General features: G+C 37.7%; 1 protein-coding gene across 1 annotated transcript; it reads right to left on the reverse strand.

The window, feature by feature from the left end:
- Window positions 1-493: 493 nt before the first annotated feature.
- Window positions 494-7749, reverse strand: LOC127670023 (zinc finger protein 431-like). Its single transcript, XM_052164315.1, has 3 exons — window positions 7740-7749; window positions 763-882; window positions 494-558 (listed from the first exon to the last, which is right to left on the reverse strand). The coding sequence occupies exons 1-3, from the start codon at window positions 7747-7749 to the stop codon at window positions 494-496; spliced, it is 195 nt and encodes a 64-aa protein (XP_052020275.1).
- Between the last annotated feature and the right edge of the window lie 12009 nt (window positions 7750-19758).

Genomic DNA, 19758 nt, shown 5'->3' on the forward strand with positions numbered 1-19758 from the left:
CACTGTCTTCATCATAGACCTGAGGCAAGGGATTGAGATTTCTCCAAAACAACATTCTTGTCTTTCATAAACTGTCCCCTTCTCACTTAAAGTTAGCAATGTCACTGCAAGTATATAAGTAGCACCAGCTTTACTACGGGCTATTTACCTATTAGAAGGCTTTCCACATATACTTATCACCTATTCAATGCATATACATTTTGCAATATCAAACTGGTATGGGATTAAACTGATAACCATTTCTATAGCATAATTGAATGGGGCTATGACACAAATGCTAGTATTGATTAAGGCACTGATTATATCCTCCTTACAACAATGCACTGGAAATACAAATCAGATACCTCAAATTGAGGTACATGGTTTTGTGAGAATTTAATAATTATTGATATACTTAAAGCTGTGCTTTTTTATATTGTTGCTGTTCTTTAAAACTTCAAAGGAACATTCAAATTGCTTCAGAGGCATATTCAAACCAACTTGCACATGAAGATTACCTTCCATGTCTTCTAGAACTTTGAAAATAGTCTTTGATATTGTTATCTTCCCAACTGTAGCCTAAAATATAGTAACAGAAAATTTATAACAGATTATTGGAAATTGGGGAAAATTTAAGTTAGTTTCTCCAGTGAACCTTAGACCCATACCTAATTAATTTACCTCATTATTCGCCATTCTCAATTGAAATCACAGAACAGCAATGATACCAAAGAAACAATTGTCCTTTTATTTTAAAAAGTGAAAGGAAATTCACTGTCTTACCTATAGCAGTGAGATTCCTGTAGGTCTCGAGCATCACATCTCTGTAGAGACTCTTCTGTGAAGGATCCAGTAAAGTCCACTCTTCCGGAGTGAAGTTTACACACACATCATCATAGGTCACTGCATTCTAAAATATCCCATACAGGTGTATAATACAAATCATGATGCCAATATCACTTTAAATGTATGCCTCACTGTCAATATATTTATATAATTCTAGTCCTGCCCCACTGATTTTTTGACACAGAAGTATTACTGTAATTGCAAAAATTATTTCAGAAGGAAACTGAATAATAATGTTCACCCCTGTCATTTCTGTGTCATTGGAATAGTATATAGGCTTGCAAGAGAAATGCCAACTAACAGAGAGACAAAGAGAGACAGACAAACACACACACACACACACACACACACACACACAGAAAGACAGAGGGGAGAGAGAGAGAGAGAGAGAGAGAGAGAGAGAGGTAAACTGTACTGAACACACATCAGAGAAAATGTATGAACAATTACTAACTAGGAAAAAATAATGGGCAAGGTGGGTGTATTAGCTCATGCTTTTGATCTCAGAATTCTGGAGGCAGATGTAGGAGTTATCTCATTGAGTTGGATATCATCCTGACTGATGCAATGAGTTTCAGGACAGCCAGAGGAATATAATAAGACCCTAATTTCCCTGCCAAAATCAATCAAATGAATTAAAAAGATAGAAAAAGTCATTGAAACTTCAACTTCAGAAATAACAAAACCAAAAAATGTAAAAACATCAGGATAACAAAATAGCTTAGCACTGAATAGCAACTGCTTCTACTGTTTCTTATGTGATTTCGGGATAGAGTCTATCATGTCATGAAGAGATGACAGCATGAGAAAAAAGCTGACTAGTCAGTTTCAATCAGAACACAGTACACACACACACACACACACACACACACACACACACACACAACCAGAAAATGGGTTGAGTCTACAGATACCCAAATCCCATTCCCAATAAGAAATGTAAAAAGGCTCCTAGAAAAGTTTCTGTGAGGTCCTTTAAGAAAGACACAAAAGTTCAAAGACATCATCTATGCAGAAGCTTCTTCATTCAACCAACTACATTCTGCCTCTGGCTACTATAGGCTCATGGTCATCGCAGATGAAAATTCATTTAGTTTAACTTCAATGATCCTAATAGTCTGCAACAGCTTGTACATGGTCCAATTGTCCAAAGTCTCTTCTGATACAGTAATCTCTCCACTGCCATAACTTGTAAAATCTGAAAAGAAGTGATATCTTCCCAGCATACAATTGCAAATTGTAAAGAATACCCTTTCCAATTTCAATAGAGAGGAATATGTACACAGTGAGAGAAGACTGGACCAAGGAGCCCAAACACCAAATCCTGTGGCTCTGTCTCAGTCAATGGGGCTTCAGTTTCAAAGGGTTTAGATGGCCCTATGCCTGCAACCGCACATACTTCTATTAGTTTAGGTAAATCCATTTCCTATATCCATCTCTCCATGGCAGATCTCTCATAGCTTAGTATTTCAACATATTGTGTTCTCAAAATGCAGCTCAGGCTTCATACTCAAACCTTCATGCAAGGAACTCACAGTTTTTTGTTTTTTTCTTAAACTGGGGTTCTGACTCTGCCAAACATAGATAGCTAGAACAATGCTGAACAAAAACCATATAGGAAAAAAAAATATATGACTTTGAATTTTGCATCGTTCTTGCTTCCAGAACCAGTACAACATGGATGACCTTGCAAAGTTAAGCTTCCAAACTGGGTTGGAATATAGCACACACTAGGACCACAGTTGCAATACATTTTATATGAAGTTTCTATCTGGGACTCGAATTCCCTTTGCTTACTCATTCTACTAATTTAAAGTTTAGCAGGAGGGAGTGTTACTCTTAGGACACGTTTTAGGCCATTTCCAAGTGTCATCTGAAACTACCTAGTGCTGTTTATCTGAAAAATCAGAGTTTGTATTTGATTCTGCTCTTGTTGCTTCTTTTCACTGTAATCCTGAATGAGTCACTAATAATAACAATTAAACAGATTTATTATTGCATCTAAGAAATTAGTCCACTATTTTTTAATTCTGTCTTACTCAATTTCTCAGGATATGGGTGTAATAAGAAACATTTTGTCACAAAATATCTAGAAATTTTTTATGAAGTCTATTTTCACTGACATCCTACAACCTCAGCTTCCGATGTCTGCATCACTTTCAAGTTACAGGTCCTAAAAGAACAGCTCAAGTCGGGCGGTGGTGGTGCAGGCCTGTAATCCCAGCACTCTGGGAGGCAATGGCAGGCAGATTTTTGTGTTCCAGGCCAGCCTGGTCTACAGAGTGAGTTCCAGGACAGCCAGGGCTATACAGAGAAACCCTGTCTCGAAAAAACAACAACAACCCCCCCCCAAAAAAACAAAAAAACAAAAAATAAACAAAAAAAAGAACAGCTCAGTGTTCTCTATGCTCTTTGCCATCTCAATTCTTGATATTTTTGACATTCTTCCAAAAGAGAAAGAATACTTCCAGGTTCTGTCTGGCAGCAAAAATCCCTGTTTTAGTACCTTTTTTTGTTCTAACTTACTTCTCTCCTGTTGTGATTAAATCTTCTAAACAAAAGCATCTCAGGTATTGAAGGGGCTTTTAAAAAACACATGACATGATATAGTAAATTTTCAGAAGATGAAATTAGGTAGAGGTCTATCATTTTTCATAGGAACAGCAATATAATATAATTAATAAAATCACACAACATACATGGTGTCACTGTTTATAAAAGATACAAAGACAGACTTATAAATATTACACAGTTGCTAAAACAAGAATTATAGGATTGGTATTGGGTATGGAACTAGGTAGGATGCTTCCAGACCTTCCCCATTCTGTTACTTGAGACCCAATACTCGAGGTTTACTCTAACGAGCAGCTTCCTCTCCCCATGTCTGTAACTTCTGTCCATTCCCATCTGCATTTCTCTTCCAGATCTATCTGTAACTGAGTCCTCAACAAAAGGCAGAGAACCCCTTCTCAACCAACAGGCCATGCCTGCCAGGAGACTAAGTAGACTGTCAAAAGACCTACTACACTATCTGATATCCTAGACCCTACTCTCACAGTTGCTCTTAACCCTAGAATAGAATACTGGAGGAAGGTTCCTCTTCCTTTCCATGCCTCTTACAGATACCACAAATGATCTCCATCTGCCCTTCTTTTACTTCCTCATCTCTGTCTAAGCCAAGTGCTATGGGCAGATACGCCTGCTATGTACATGTCCCACTTGCCAGAAAACTAAGGTGTCTGTTCAAAGACCTACCCCACTATCTGTTACCCCAGATGCAATTGTAACAGTAGATCCTAGCACTGGACTAGAACACCAGAGGCAGCCTCAAGTCTCCCTTGTCTATATCTTTTTTTTTTTTTGTACTGCTATGATCATATTTTCATGGTCTCCCCTTACTCCAGGTTACAACAGCACAAACATTCTTCCTTGAACACACCTGGAAAGCAGATGGGTATAAAAGGCAACACTAGCCAACAGACACTCTGAAAATCCATAGACTAAAAAGAAACCCAGGAAGAAAACTCCCAGGAATACAAGACAAACCTCAGAAATTAGCACCTAGACCTTTATACTCACCTCAAATGCAAATGCCTACACACGAGCATAGGGACATAATCAATAACGGCCAGGGAAATATGTCATCAACTGAGCCAAGCTATTCTATGACAGCAGGCCCTGAATACTCTAACATAGCTGAAAACAAAGAAAAAGACCTTAAAACTAACTATTTAAAGATGATGGAGGTCCCTAAAGAGGAAATGCTAAGTCCTGTAATGATATCAAGGAAATGAAATCAAACAATGAAGAGAAAAACCAAAGAAAACAGGAAAGAGTAAACAGTTCAAAGAAACACATGAAGTTGTTCAAGGTCTAAAAACAGAAATAGAAGCAATAAAGAAAGCAGAAACTAACAGAATCCTGTAAATGAAAATTTTTGAATTGCAACAAAGAACTACAGAAACATGGTTCAACCACAAAATAGAAAAGGAAGAATCGAAAACACAATAGAAATGGATACATCAGGCAACAAAAATGTTAATTCTCAAAACTTACTGGCACAAAATATTCACGAACTCTGGGAAAAAAAATCTCAAATAACAGGAATAGAGGAAGAAGAAGTGTATCAGCACAAAGGTCTGGAAAATATTTTCAATAAGTTCATAAAGGAAAATTTTCCTCACCTAAAGAATATGATGTCTATGAGGGTACAAGAAGCATACAAAATACTAAATGGATTGTTCCAGAAAAGAAAGTCCCATTACCACATAATAATCAAAATACTAAACATTCAGAACAAAGAAAGAATATGAAAAACTGAAATGGGAAGCCAAAACAAGCAAACAAAACAAAACAAAAAACATATTTGCAAACCTATTTGAATTATACATGTCTTCTCAACACTCTGAAAGCCAAGACCTGGAGTGTACATATGGTGTACACTTTAAAAAACTACAGATGCTAGATGAGATTAGTACAGGCAAAATTTTTCAATCACCATAAATGGAAAAAATAATATATTCCCTGATAAAGTCAGATTTAAATACTATCTGTTTAAACAGCCCTACACAAGGTGCTAGAAGGAAAAATTCTAATCCAAGGTGGTTAACTACAAAAATGAACCAAAGGAAATAAATAATTTCACATTATCAGCAAAACCAAAAGAAAGCACACAAACACACCATACTCACATACATACTACCACCACAACTACTACCACCATCACAACCAACAGCAACAAAATATGAAAAATTAAAAATCATAGCCTGGTAGTGGTGGCACACACCTTTAATCCCAGTACTTGGGAGGCAGAGGCAAGTGGATTACTGAGTTCAAGGCCAGCCTGGTCTACAGAATGAGTTCCAGGACAGTCAAGGCTACACAGAGAAACTCTGTCTCCAAATAAATAAATAAACAAATAAATAAATTTAAAATCACTGTTCATTGATATCTCTCAATATCAATGACTCAATTCTCCAATAAATAGACACAGGTAAACAGAATGGATGCTAAATCAGAATCAGCCTTCATTGCATACAAGAAATACAATCCAAAATCAAGGATACACATTACCTCACTGTACAGGGTTGGAAAGTTATTCCAAGCAAATGTACCTAAGAATTAAGCTATTTTAGTCTATTTTAGTCTATTTGTCTCTTTTATCTAATAAAAGAGACAAATAAAAATTAATCAAAAGAGATAGGGAAGGATTCTATATATTCAAAATAAAGTGTACTAAGACAATATTTCAATTATTAACATCTATGACCTATATATAAGAGCTCCTATGCTTGTAAAAGAAACATTTCTGCCATACATTGATCCTCACACTGATTGTCACAGACTTCAATCACTCTCACCAATGAACAGGTCCTCCAGATAAAAACTAAACAGAGAAAATTTCCAGCGAATAAACCTTAAAATGGAAATGAGCCCAACTGATATTTCCAGAACAATCATCCCCAAAACAAAAGAATATACCCTACTCTCAGCAACATTTGGAATTTCCTCCAAAATGAATGTCATATGTGAACACAATGCAAATTTTATCAGATACAAGAATACTGAAATAACCCCCTGTGTCCTATCAGACCACCATGGATGAAACCTACAAAGCATGAAAAACAGAAACATAAGAAAGCTGAAAAACAAGCCGGGCGGTGGTAGCACACGCCTGTAATCCCAGCACTTGGGAGGCAGAGGCAGGTGGATTTCTGAGTTTGAGGCCAGCCTGGTCTACAGAGTGAGTTTCAGGACAGCCAGGGCTACACAGAGAAACCCTGTCTCGAAAAAAAAAAAAAAAAACAACAACAACAAAACAAAACAAAAAAAAAAGAAAGCTGAAAAACTCATGGAAACTATATAACTCTCTACAGAATAAAGAATGGGTGAAGATAGAAATTAAAAAGAAAGAATTTTAAAGATGAAGACAGAAATAAAAAAAGAATTTTAAAGATGAAGATAAAAATAAAAAAACAAAATAAAAGATTTTCTAGAATTCCATGAAAATGAATATACATTTTCAAACTTATGGGATACCAGGAAAGTAGTGATAAGCAAACACTTGGTAGCACTAAGTGCAAACATAAAAAATAACTAGAGAGAACTCTTACTAGCAACTTAATAGCACAACTGACAGCCCTAGAGCTGAGGATTTGTCCACTTCAAGTCCCAGCTATATTACTCTTGGGCATATACCCAAAATACATTCCATCCTATCACAAGAACACTAGCTCAACTATGTACATAGGGGCTTTAATAATACGAAGTAGAAACTTAAAACAAGCTAGATTTCTCTCAGATTCTTTTTATTTATTTACTTATTTATTCATTTCTATCCCAATATAAGCACCACTCTCTTCCCAGTACCCCTCACACAGATCATACCCCCACTCTGCCTCCATTCTTCCAGAATAGACCAGCTTTGACAATCAGGAGAGACTAAATCAATGTAAGCAACAAATGGTGGTCAGTACTAAGAAGGACTGAAAGGGGTTGGCAAGATACCAAGCAATGGGGGCTGCTGGTTATGACAGCCAGTGATTAGAGAAATTGCTCAGCAAACTTGTTTCTGAGGGAACAAAGTTTGAGACAATAGGACAGTCACTTCCTATGGCTAACAAAATCTCTGAGCTCTAATTTAATGCTTAAGGGCCAGTGAGAAAGAAAAGGAAAGAGAGAAAATTAATACACATACACATAAATAGAGAGACTGAAGCAAAATGAAGATTCTAATAACACCAAACATATAAATACATATATGCAAATGTATATATGTAGAGATAAACAGGCAAACAGACAGATGGATGGGTAGACAAATACACATTCACACACTGAATGGATGGAGCAAACTTCCAAATAGCGGGCTCAAAGCATTTCAAAATGCACATATGTACACATATGCAATTATATACATATATCCATATACACATACCTTATGGGTAGATGGAACAAAGTTCCAACAAGCAGCTTCCAAGCATTTCATATATATATACATATAAGCATATGAACTATACACACTTACCCATATATATATACACATACAGACACACACGCATATACACATATACACACATATATATACATACACAAGTTGGAGCATAGAGCAAGGGCCAACAACCACACCCACACAAGATTTATACTTATGCAAATATACAGATTTGATGGAGTGAACAAAGTTCCAACATATTCACATACAAACTTTATATATATACATATGTAGTTTTGAAATATGAAACAAGGTTCCAAAACGTAATTGTTTTTCCATAGTTTATATATCCCAGTAAAATCTTTCAAGGAGTGTAAAATTACAATGTGATTATGTTCTAGTTTTCTTCTACTGCATGACAGTGAAAAAAGAGTATGTTCCCCAATAAGTTATGAGAAAAACATAAGGGAAGTACAAGCACTCCCAAGAACCCACATGCCTTCATAATCAAGCAGCTTGTTACAGATAGATTAACAAAGTATGAGTAAACAAAGTAAAGAATTCTTGGACAATTTCTGTGGGAAGCCATCCTGAGCTATTCAGATTTAACGCTTACTCACGGCCCTAAGGTGGTGGCTGCTAAAATATGAGAACAATTAACTAGAGTCTTCCCCATGAGCTGTCGGTGCGAGAAGAGTGCAAGTTCCTGCCCGCTTTAACTCCGGGTGTCCCCACCGGACGACCTCCTCGCTTCCTGCTTCGATCACTAGGGGTGTCTCCACCCTTCCCTCCTTTGTTCTTGTGTGAAGGTCAATTCCTTCTCTGTAAGCCTTAAAACTCGTTTACCTCCCCGACATTAAATGAGGCTTTGGCACAACCCAGATTGACTGACTTTGTTAGTGTGCTTGGCCTCCCTTCTCTCTTCCCCCCATTTTTGACCCTCAGGTAGTGCCTCTTCGGGACCCAGGAATAACTGGACCTGCTGGACGGGTCAAATTTCCCTTAATGGCAGGTAGCACTCTGCATTTACAAAAAAAGATTAATTATTGTATTATTTATCTTTAAAAGTAATTTAATGATAATATTTTTAAATTATACAAATCTAAACTTATATATAAAACTTGTATCTATTTTAAATCATCAGAATACACATCTCTAATCAGCAATGCTTACTAAATCATATTAGGAAGCTGAGGGCAAAACTGGGTATAAGAAATCAATCATCTGCCAGGCAGTGGTGGTGCACGCCTTTAATCCCAGCACTTAGGAGGCAGAGGCAGGTGAGTTCCTGAGTTCAAGGCAAGCCTAGGCTACAGAATAAGTTCCAGGACAGCCAGGGCTACACAGAAAAACCCTGTCTCAGAAAAAAAGAAAGAAAGAAAGAAATCAATCATCAACAGCCTAGCCTAAGTGACAGTCACATCATCAGCCAGTGCTGATCCTACAACTTAAAAAGTCTCTGCCTTTCTAAACTTTCAAATTGTTCCCTAAGATTTTTTCAGATCAGAGCAAGTAGTAAAAACATCTTAACCTAGCTTAACTAACAATTTTATTTTTGCCAAATGCTTTCTAAGGGTGGTGGTCATTGCTGACAATTCTACATCTCTAAGTTCCTTCCTAGAGTGAAGATTGAATCATTAATCTGCTCCAGCAGCAATGTCTAAAAGAGATCAACCATTACTACTACAAGGGCCAAAGATGCTGCGCAGTGAGGGGTGAATTCTCCTATAAAATTTTCATACATTTCTTAGATTAAGAGAGATAGGAGGGCAACAAGCAGAGCAAAACTCTACCAAGGTACAAGCATCATGGCTGTGCTAAAACGTATGCTACATTCCAGGAATTCCAAAGCAGTTTGTCATTCATCCTTCATGTACCTTAGAAATATTCCATGATAAAACCAAATTTAAACAATATCACCATTTTGGATAGAACTTTAAATACCATACTTTTTTTTGGGGGGGGGGTTTCAAGACAGGGTTTTTCTGTGTAATACTGGCTATCCTGGAACTCACTCTGTAGACCAGGCTGGCCTTGAATTCAGAAATTTGCCTCCCTCTGCCTCCCAAGTGCTCGGATTCCAGGAGTGTGCCACCACCGCTGTGAATTTGTTTTAAGTTTCTCTCTGTTTCGCTTGATACTGGCTACAGGCTTGCTGGATATTGTGTTGAGAAAGAAAGAAAGAAAGAAAGAAAGAAAGAAAGAAAGAAAGAAAGAAAGAAAGAAAGAAAGAAAGAAAGAAAGAAAGAAAGAAAGAAAGAAAGAAAGAAAGAAACAAAGAAAGAAACAAAGAAAGAAAGAAAGAAAGAAAGAAGCAAAGAAAGAAAGAAAAAGAAAAAGAAAAGATAGAACAAGATAGAAAAACTAACTAAAAGGCATAAAGATAGTACTCAAATGAAAATAATCAGAAATGAAAAGGGAAAGAGAATAACAGAAATTAAGAAAATTCAAAGAATCATTAGATTCTACTTCAAAAACCTATACTCTACAAAATTAGAAGCTCCAAACAAAATGGATAATTTTGTATACAAATAATACCTACCACTGTTAAATTAAGATAAGATAAATTATATAAATACTGCTATAACCCCTAAAGAAATACAAGCAGTCATTAAAAGTTTCCCAACCAAAAACAGGCCAAGGCCAGAAGGTTTTAGCACACAATTCTTCCAGAAATAGAGAAGAGTTAATAGCAATACTCCTCAAACTATTCCACAAATAGAAACAGAAGGAACTTTGCCAACCTCAATTTGTAAGGACACAGATACCTTGATACCTAAACTAAACAAAGACTCAACAGAGAAAGAATTTCAGACCAATTCCCTTATGAACATGCATAGAAAAATAATAAAATACTAGCAACACATTATCATCTCATTAGATACTGATAAAAATATGACAATATCCAACACTCCTTCAAGTTATAAGTCTTAGAGAGCAGGGATGCAAGGCACATACCTAAACACAATAAAAGCAATATACAGAAAGCCAACAGTCAACATCAAATTAAAGGGGAGAAACTTAAAGCAAACACAAAAATGGAAGACAAGATAAGGAAGTGCACTCTCCCTGTACCTTTTCAATATAGTACTTAAAGTTCTAGCTAGAGCAATCAGACAACCAAAGGAGATCAAGAGGATACACATTTCAAAAATGTCAATGTATTGCTATTCACAGATGATATGATAGTATACATAATTCAACCAGCTAAAAAACACCTACAACTAAGAATATGGATATAAAACTAACTCAAAATAATCAGTAACCCTCCTTTATTCAAATGACAATTGGACTCTGGAAGACATCAGGGAAACAACACCTTTCACAATAGCCCCAAATAATACAAAATACTTTGGTCTAACTCTAACCAACAGTGAAAGACATGTATGATAAGAACTTTTAGTTTCTAAAGAAATAAATTGAGGAAGATATCAGAAGATGGAATGATCTTCCATGATCATGGATTGGTAGGATTAACATGATGTGTTTGGTCTCAGAAGCAAGGTCAACCTGAAATATGCATTATGCATCTCTGGTGTTCTAGTGTATAGATGGTGTTGCTCTTTCTTGCATGCTTGACTGTTTTGCTTTTTTTTTTTTTTTTTTTTTTTTTTTTTTTTTTGGTTTTTCAAGAGAAAGATTTCTCTGTGTAGCCCTGGCTGTCCAGGAACTCATTCTGTAGACCAGGCTGGCCTCAAACTCAGAAATCCACCTGCCTTCACCTCCCAAGTGCTGGGATTAAAGGTGTGTGCCACTGCTACCCAGCTTGTTTTGCCTTTTTAAATAGCACGGTAGTCCTCAAATATAACTTTGGTAAAAAAAAATTTGGGTAAGGGATTGAGGCCATTACTAGAGAAGGAAATGGCTTTGATGTCTATAAGAACAAAGTGCTTCATCCCTGGCCAAAGAGTCAACCAGGCATAACGGAAAAAGGTTTCTAGATGTGGAGTCTGAATGCCTTAATTGTTCTCTGGGAAAGTTTAGCCAACTCATGATGATTATGTTGTATCAGGAAATATTTGAAGTAGGAAATGATTTTGAGAAATGTGAAATTTTAGTAGTTAAGAGCATTGAATACATCAAGGAAAACAACACTGGGCCTGGGTCTCTAAGGACATGGATAGTCATAGAAAATATAAGTCATAAGACAGAGGAAGAAAGAGCTGGGTCTACTGGACTAGTGAGCAATGGTGAGAGCCCCCAGGAGTGAAGATCTCTATTAATAAAAAATTAATTTATTTAATAAAAAATTTAATCCAGAAATATTATTGGGGAAAACTGTTGCTGGAATTTAGAACCCTAATAAGCCCATATAATAAACACACAATCCAGTTATTATAATTATAAGCTATAAGCCTAGACTGGGTAGACATAACACTATTATTAACTTATGCGCCAGCTGTAAGACACCTTACAGCTTGTGGTTCCATCTGGCCTCATGGTTCTGATCCAGCATGGCTTCCCACTACTCCTCTTCTTCAGTCCTCTTTCCTTCCCCTTTATCCTCTTCTGCTTCTCTACCTGCCCCCACTCTCAAACCTCCAGTCCCAGCTTTCCCCTCCACTGCCCAATCACAGGCTCTAGCTTTTATTGACCAGTTAAAATGGAGAGAAGGCTCATATGAGATCACCTGAGTACATGATGGTCTGCATGTCAGAGGCAACCTCTTTTGAGGAAGCAGAATTAACATCAGAACACAAATAGCATCAGGACAACCCCCAACTGAAAACTGCAAGATATAAATATAATAAAAAAGATAAAAGCATGGATAGAAGAAATGGACCCTGTGAGGGCGTCCTTGGATTAGTGAATTGCCTTCCTGGAAAGAATGATACATATTGATTTGACTCCATGGCATTGTTTGCCTAAGGAATTTAGGTTACAAGTTCTAGGAGATAAAATTCAGGCTTGTGCAGGAGTCCTGGGGGAAGCTGTAAGAGAAATTAATACATCATTTCGAAAAGAGTTTGAAAAGCATGGTAGAAATGGATACTTTGATGAGCTTAATACAGAGGTTTTGCAAATTTTGACAAGTTAAAAATATTAACATTACCTTGACCCGTTTAGCTCCTTTATATTCTCATGATAATGCTGTAACCGCAAGTTTATGCACAGATGACCTGTGATTTGGAGCTTTTTCTGACAGATAAAAGTTAATGTATAACTTTTTTGTGTGTTTTGTTTTTGTTTTGTCTTTTTGAGACAGGGTTGCCCTGGCTGTTCTGGAACTCACTCTGTAGACCACTCTAGAGACCTCGAACTCAGAAATCTACCTGCCTCTGCCTCCCAAGTGCTGGGATTAAAGGCGTGCGTCACCACTGCTCGGCAATGTATAACTTACTTTAGAAGAGACACTTAACTGTGACTTTGTGTGTGCATTATGTTTTCCAGTGACATAGTTACATATACTTTTTCAGAAAGAATAATGAAGGAAAATTATAAAAAGGCTTTTGTTTATGTATTATTGTATAACAAAAAGTTTTGTAACTAATACAAGACTGAGGTGAACTCAGAGAGAAGAGAAACCTGAAAGCGATTGAGATAGAGATGGGGGGGCGGGGGAAGAGACTGAAAGCTGTCTCCAAGAACAGTTTCAGAACAGCAATAAGTCAATCACCTGTCAGCTAACTTGCAACTGCACCATTGCCTGAGACTCTGAGTTTGCACCTATACAATCCTCCCATTCTCTAGAACCCCAAAACGAGTGAGGCTAGTTGTTAGCATTTTACCAAAGCAATCTACAGATTCAATGCAATTCCCACTAGAATTCAAACACAATTCACAGACCTTGAAAGAACAATTCTCAACTCATATGGAAAAACAACAGCAAAAACAAACAAACAAACAGACAAACAAACAAAAAACAAAAAAACAGGATACCTAAAACAATACTGTATAATAAAAGAACTTCTGTAGGTATCGTAGGTATCATCATCCCTGATTTCAATCTGTACTACAGAACAGTAGTAATAAAAACTACATGATATTAGGATCAAAACACAGGTTGATCAATGGAATCAAATCAAAAACCCTAAAATAAATCCACACAACTATGGACACTTGATTTTTCACAAAGAAGGCAAAATCATACAATGGAAAAAAATCATCTTCAACAGTTGTTTCTGGTCTAACAGTACATCTGCATGTAGAAGAATGCATATAGATCCATATTTATCACTGTGTACAAAACACACTTCCAAGTGGATCAAAGACCTCAAGATAAATCCAGATACACTAAATATAATAAAAGAGAAGTTGGGAAATAGCTTACAATATTTTGGTGTTTCATTTCAGACCCTGGGACAAGGGAGTAAGGTGTATATTTTCCATAACAAAGGCAGACCTAGCCTCCAGGTTCTCCCAGGATCCCTCAGTCCCTACGTGGCATAGCCTGTCCCCTCTCCTGAACATTCAAGCCATCCCAAGGGCTGGGCTCCGCTTCCTCCCAGAGGTTCTTCCCTTTCTAGACATTTTGTTCTCCCCACTCTCTTTTATTTTTCTCTTTAAGACCCACCTATACACCTCCTAGCCATATACCTAAAAGATGCTCCACAAGGGCATCTGTGCCACTATGTTCATAGCAGCTTTCTTTACAATAGGCAAAAACTGGAAACGACCCAAATGCTAGTCAACCAAAGAATGTATACAGAATTAAGACCCAAAAGAACATGCACAGTATGAACTCACTTAAAAGTGGATATTATCCATAAAGTACAGGATTTACAAACTATACTCCATAGACCCAAAGAAGCTAACCAAGAAGAAAAGCCTAAGAAAAGAAGCTGGGTACAGGGAGTACTTAGGACCACAAGGGGCCTTACACGTGGCAGTATATGGCTGCTGGTTCCCATATGCACCCAAGAAAGATCCAACACTCAAAGTCCAAAAATGAGCTCCCGATGCTAATCTCCCAGTACTTGGCAGTGACCCTGTACTCACCATGTTGCCACTTCAGCGCTTTCCTGATTGCCCCTCACAGCACCAAGCAGGTATCAGAGGATAGCACTGCCAACCACTCAAGCAGGCTCAGCAACTAAATAGAACAAACCTCTTCGCACCCGAAAAAACCGTCCTCCTCTTTGACTGGCAGGTCTGTCTGAAGTGTCTGATTGGCCAGTGTGTCTTGAGTGACATGAGCATCTCCCATAGAGTTTAAGCTTGCTGAAGGTAAACAGTTGCGGGGTTCCGGGCCCAGATTGCAGGTCTACAGCTAGACCATTTCCGAATCCTCAGGGATTTGCATTTCGGTGGCGTTTTGCCTGTTCCAGTACCTTACAAATCTGTCTTCCCGCCCAGGCCCAGAAAGGACCCACCATTCCAGTTTGCACTGCTCAGCTGCCAGGTCCTCCTTTTTCTGGGCATTGAACCAGGTTTGGATTTCAGAGATTGCCTGAGCTCCCCTCATAGCACTCAGTAGGGACTTCTTCCTCCTGGAATTAAGGTAGCTAGCATACACAGGCCATTACTTAACTTGCAGTGGAGTTATTAATCTGCCCGACAAGTGGAAGGGTGCTCAGAATATTAACAGTTGAAGAGATTTTAGGAAACAAGAAGTTTTTGGGTGCCCTACCCCGCCCCCGTGGCTTCATGCTGAGTTCAGGAAAACTGCTGGTACTTCACACCTGGTAAGTATGAGAAAAGCCTAGGGGAGAAGCAGGGACCTGATAGTAGAGCACTAATGTTAAGTAGCATAACTTCCACAGTGGTAAGGTGAAAAAACAACAGTAGTTTTAGTGAAGGTTCTCCAGATGAACAAAACTGATAAAATGAATCTCTGTATATGTCAAAAGTGGAATTATTAGAATGGCTTGCAGGTTGTGGTCCAACTAGTCTTAACACTGGCTTGTTAATTTTACCAAGGGAAAATTGAAGAATCCAGTGGTGGTTCAGTCTGTAGCTGAATTCTCAGTTCATCTTCAGAATATACCAGAATTCCAATGAAGTAAGCTCTATTGCCATTAAAAATGAACTTGCTACTCAGAGGTAGAACAAGATACCATCTTCAATGCCCTTTATATAATCTAGGCTACCACAAGAAACTGTGGTCTAGATTAAATGTGGATCTCATAACCTAAAAATATCCAGATTAATCAAGGGTTTTCCCACTTCAAAGGTTGTAATTAAGAATAATTCCCCACAGTACCCAAACTCTTGGTTTTAGTTAATAACACATGTAGTCAGTTTCATTACCAAGAATATCCATCACATCAGCCAAGACAGAATGACTAAGGAAGAATCTCCCCCACCCCCACCACCCAATGGCAGGCAAGGAGAGCATTGGAATCATTTCCAAAGCAATGATTTCCTTCAAGGAAAGAAGCACTGAAATTTTACTGAGGTAGTCTGGATACATTTACATATAGGTTTGCCTACCCCTATAAACGCTGAGTCAAATCCTCTGCTGAATGTGGTTGCAGTGTCACAGCAGAAATGTTTAGGGGCATTCTTAGATCAAAGTCAGCAGAAACATATGTAAATTCTAAAACTGATGGATAGATATGCCTCTGGAATGGTCACTTTTAACTAAAAGGTCTTAGCTGAGAATCCAGTAAATAACACAGTGAAAGACTGCTCAGGAGCTATTGCTCCCTGTTAATTATGATGAATGATCTAACAAATTGGTCAATGCCACAGTTTTCTCATTTACAAAGGAAAGAGAACACAAATTCAGAAAATATCAAAGAAAAGTCGCCTGTAGGAACCTTGTACATTTTTCTTAGAGGAACAGCTTTGCTGAATTATTCTAAGCTCACAGTAAGGCTACTTTAGCCTTTAATCTGACTGACTCAGAGGAAGACCACAGCTGCTTCCATGAAGGACATGAAAGACATCATTTTAACTAGCTCTGACTGCTGTCTCAGGGCTGTGACATCACTCTATAGAATTATATATTTTAAGCTATATTTTTATTTTTAAGTATATATGGGTGTTTGCCTGTATGTGTCTGTGTACAGTAACAACAGAGGCCAAACAAAGGGAGGAGATGCCAGAGACTGGAGTCCCAGCAAATTGTTAGCTACAATGTTTTTTCTGGGGATGGAAACTGAGTCTTCAATAACAGGACCCAATTGCTCTTAAATGCTGAGCTAGCACTCTAGTCACTTTGTAAAAAAAATGTTTTTATACATTTTAATTAAAATGTATACATCACTTTCACCTTTTCAGTCCTCTCTCAAACTTTCCACAGATTCCTCCCAGACATTTTTTCCTTGTCAAGTATGTGTGAATAAGTATGCTCAAAAATATGAATAAAACTTGCTGAACGCATTTCTGTTAGTTGTGTGTATATGGTTTCAGGACTGACAAAGATGCATTGGATAGCCAAAAACAGAGCTCATCTTTGCCTGAGAATAATGCTCCCACAAGCAGGAGATATCCACTCTTTAATGAACAACAGGTTGTTGAGGGCACAAAAGTTTTTATATCCACAGATCACTAGGGAAACCAGGAATGTCAAATACACAGGGTCCTATTCTCAGTGAAAGAGAAGAAATACCTGCATCCTTAGGTAAGATCTCACATGTACTTTATGGCCTGCTGACCTCTATGCTAAATTCTAGGGCTTTTAGCTATAGAACCCACCCTCATTGTCACATGTGCTTGGAAAAGCAGTATCTATGTAGTCACATCTTAAGCATTATTATACACTTGGAACTGGACTGACTGGACTTATTGTTGCCTGGAAATTATTCCCCAGTTGTACAGTGTTTTAAATATGCTGGTAATGAACTGCGTAATATTAGACTCCCCGAAGTCTGATCCAGATTGATAGTCAATCTGCATTGGGTTATCACTCTCATCTCTTAGCATACTTCGAATCTCTTTCTGACACCTGCAGGGATGCCCTCAACAGAAGTCAGAACCACAAATGACTTAGAATTCTGTGGACAGGAAACACTATCAGGAATAGAAAACCTGTGGTAGAAAATATCTTAGACCATATAATCAGTCACAAAGCAAGCCTCAACAGATACAAAAAGTTTGAAGGAATCCCTTGCATTTAATGACATCACCATGGATGAGAGCTGGACTTTAGCAGTAACAGAAACAATAAAAATCCTACCAACTCATGTAAACTGAAGAACTCTCTACTCAATGACCACTGGGTCAAAGAAGAGATAAATATAGAAATTAAATGTAGTATAACCAATTTAAGCTTATCCCTGACTAGCTTACAAAAAAAATGAGATGAAAACTGTGGTCATTTTATTCTGCTTTGACAATTACTGGGTGGTGACACCCAGTCTAATCTACTAAATGCTAGCCTAGCTACCTGCCAAGTGGTGAATGAATGTATTCGAAGAACCAGCCTCGATATGGAGAGGGGTTTGGATAGAACAAGGTTTGAGAGAAGTGAAAACAAATTGTGGGTCCAAGGTGGAGGACTTGCTATGCTGGAGACAGCTTTCCAGCCTGCTTTCTCTCTGTTTTGCATTCTTTCTGTCTGATACTCTTTCTCTGCAGATCTCCAGGCAGCTTTCCGCTTCTGCTCCTGCCAGTTCTCCAAGAGGTCTCTCTTGCTATTCTAAACAATTCTCTGGATAACTCAACTCCTGCAGACCATAAGCCCTTCCCTATATTTTACATATCAATCCATCTATTTACCCCAGGTTTCCTTTTGATTATCCAAGAATAGGCATCTGGTGATCCCAACCCCTTTATTCTTAGGAGACAGCAGGCACACGCTTTCTTTTAACACCCCAAAAGAATTTCTGAGAACTACTTGCTACAGTTAGGCACAGACGATAAACTAACTGGGTGGAACCCTGCCTTGAAATTACCATTTCTACTACACCTGGCCCTGGACTCAATGTGTCCAAGGCTGATCTGAACTAAGGAATCTGCTTGCCTTTGTATCTTTCTGACTAGATTGCTCATAGTGTAACTAGTTACCTTTGTGGGCGTTTTTTGTTGTTGTTGTTTTGGTCTGGTGTGTGTGTGTGTGTGTGTGTGTGTGTGTGTGTGTGTAAAAAGGATGAGTAGAAGAACTGGACCCAGCAAGGGGTCCTTGGATTAGTAAATTGCCCTTCCGAAAAGATTGGAACACACTGATTTGACCCTCTGGCTTTGCCTGTCTAAGGAATTTTTTTTTTTTTTTTTTTTTTTTTTTTTTTGGTTTTTAAAGTAGAAGTTCTTAGAGATACAATTTGGGCTGTGAAGGAGCCCTGAGGGAAGCTGCAAAAAGAATTAAGATAGCATTTGAAAAAAGAGTTTGCACAGCATTGTAGAAATGGATGTTTGGATGAACATAATACAGAGATTTTGTAAACTAAGACAAGTTAAACGTATTAACATTACCCCAACCTGTTTAGCACTTTTGTGTTCTTATGATAATGCTGTAACTGCAAGTTTATGCCCAGATAACTAGTGATTTGGAGCTTTTTCTGATAGTTAAAATTTAATGTATAACTTGCTTTAGCAGACACTGAACTGTGACTTTGTGTATGCATTATATCATCTAGTAACATAGTCATAAAGAGTTTTTAGGAAAAGGAATGGGCTTAAGGAAATTACAAAAAAGGCTTTTGTATGTATATTATTGTATAACAAAAAGTGTGAAACCAATAAAAGACTGAGGTGAATTCAGAGAGAAGAAAAACCTGTATGTGTGTGTGTGAGAGAGAGAAAGATTATAAGTTGTTTCTGAAAGCAGTTTTAGAACAGCAATGAGTTGCCTGTCAGTTTGCATATGCATCATTGCCTGAGACTGATTTTGAACCTATCTAATCTTCCCGTTCTCAAGAATCCCAAAATGACTGAGGCTGGTCCTTGGCATCTTAACAACCACAACAACAACAACAACAACAACAAAAGTCCCCCTACATATTCACTGCAATTTCCATCAGAATTCCAACACAATTGGATACCTTAAAAAAAATTCTCATCCTCTATGGACAGAAAAAAACAAAACAGAATACCTAAAACAATCCTGTATAATAGAATTTCTAGATTTCTGGAGGTATCGCCATCCTTGATTGCAAGCTGTACTACAGAACAATAGTAAT

The sequence above is a fragment of the Apodemus sylvaticus genome, chromosome 19, assembly GCF_947179515.1.
Source record: "Apodemus sylvaticus chromosome 19, mApoSyl1.1, whole genome shotgun sequence".
Lineage (NCBI taxonomy): Eukaryota > Metazoa > Chordata > Mammalia > Rodentia > Muridae > Apodemus > Apodemus sylvaticus.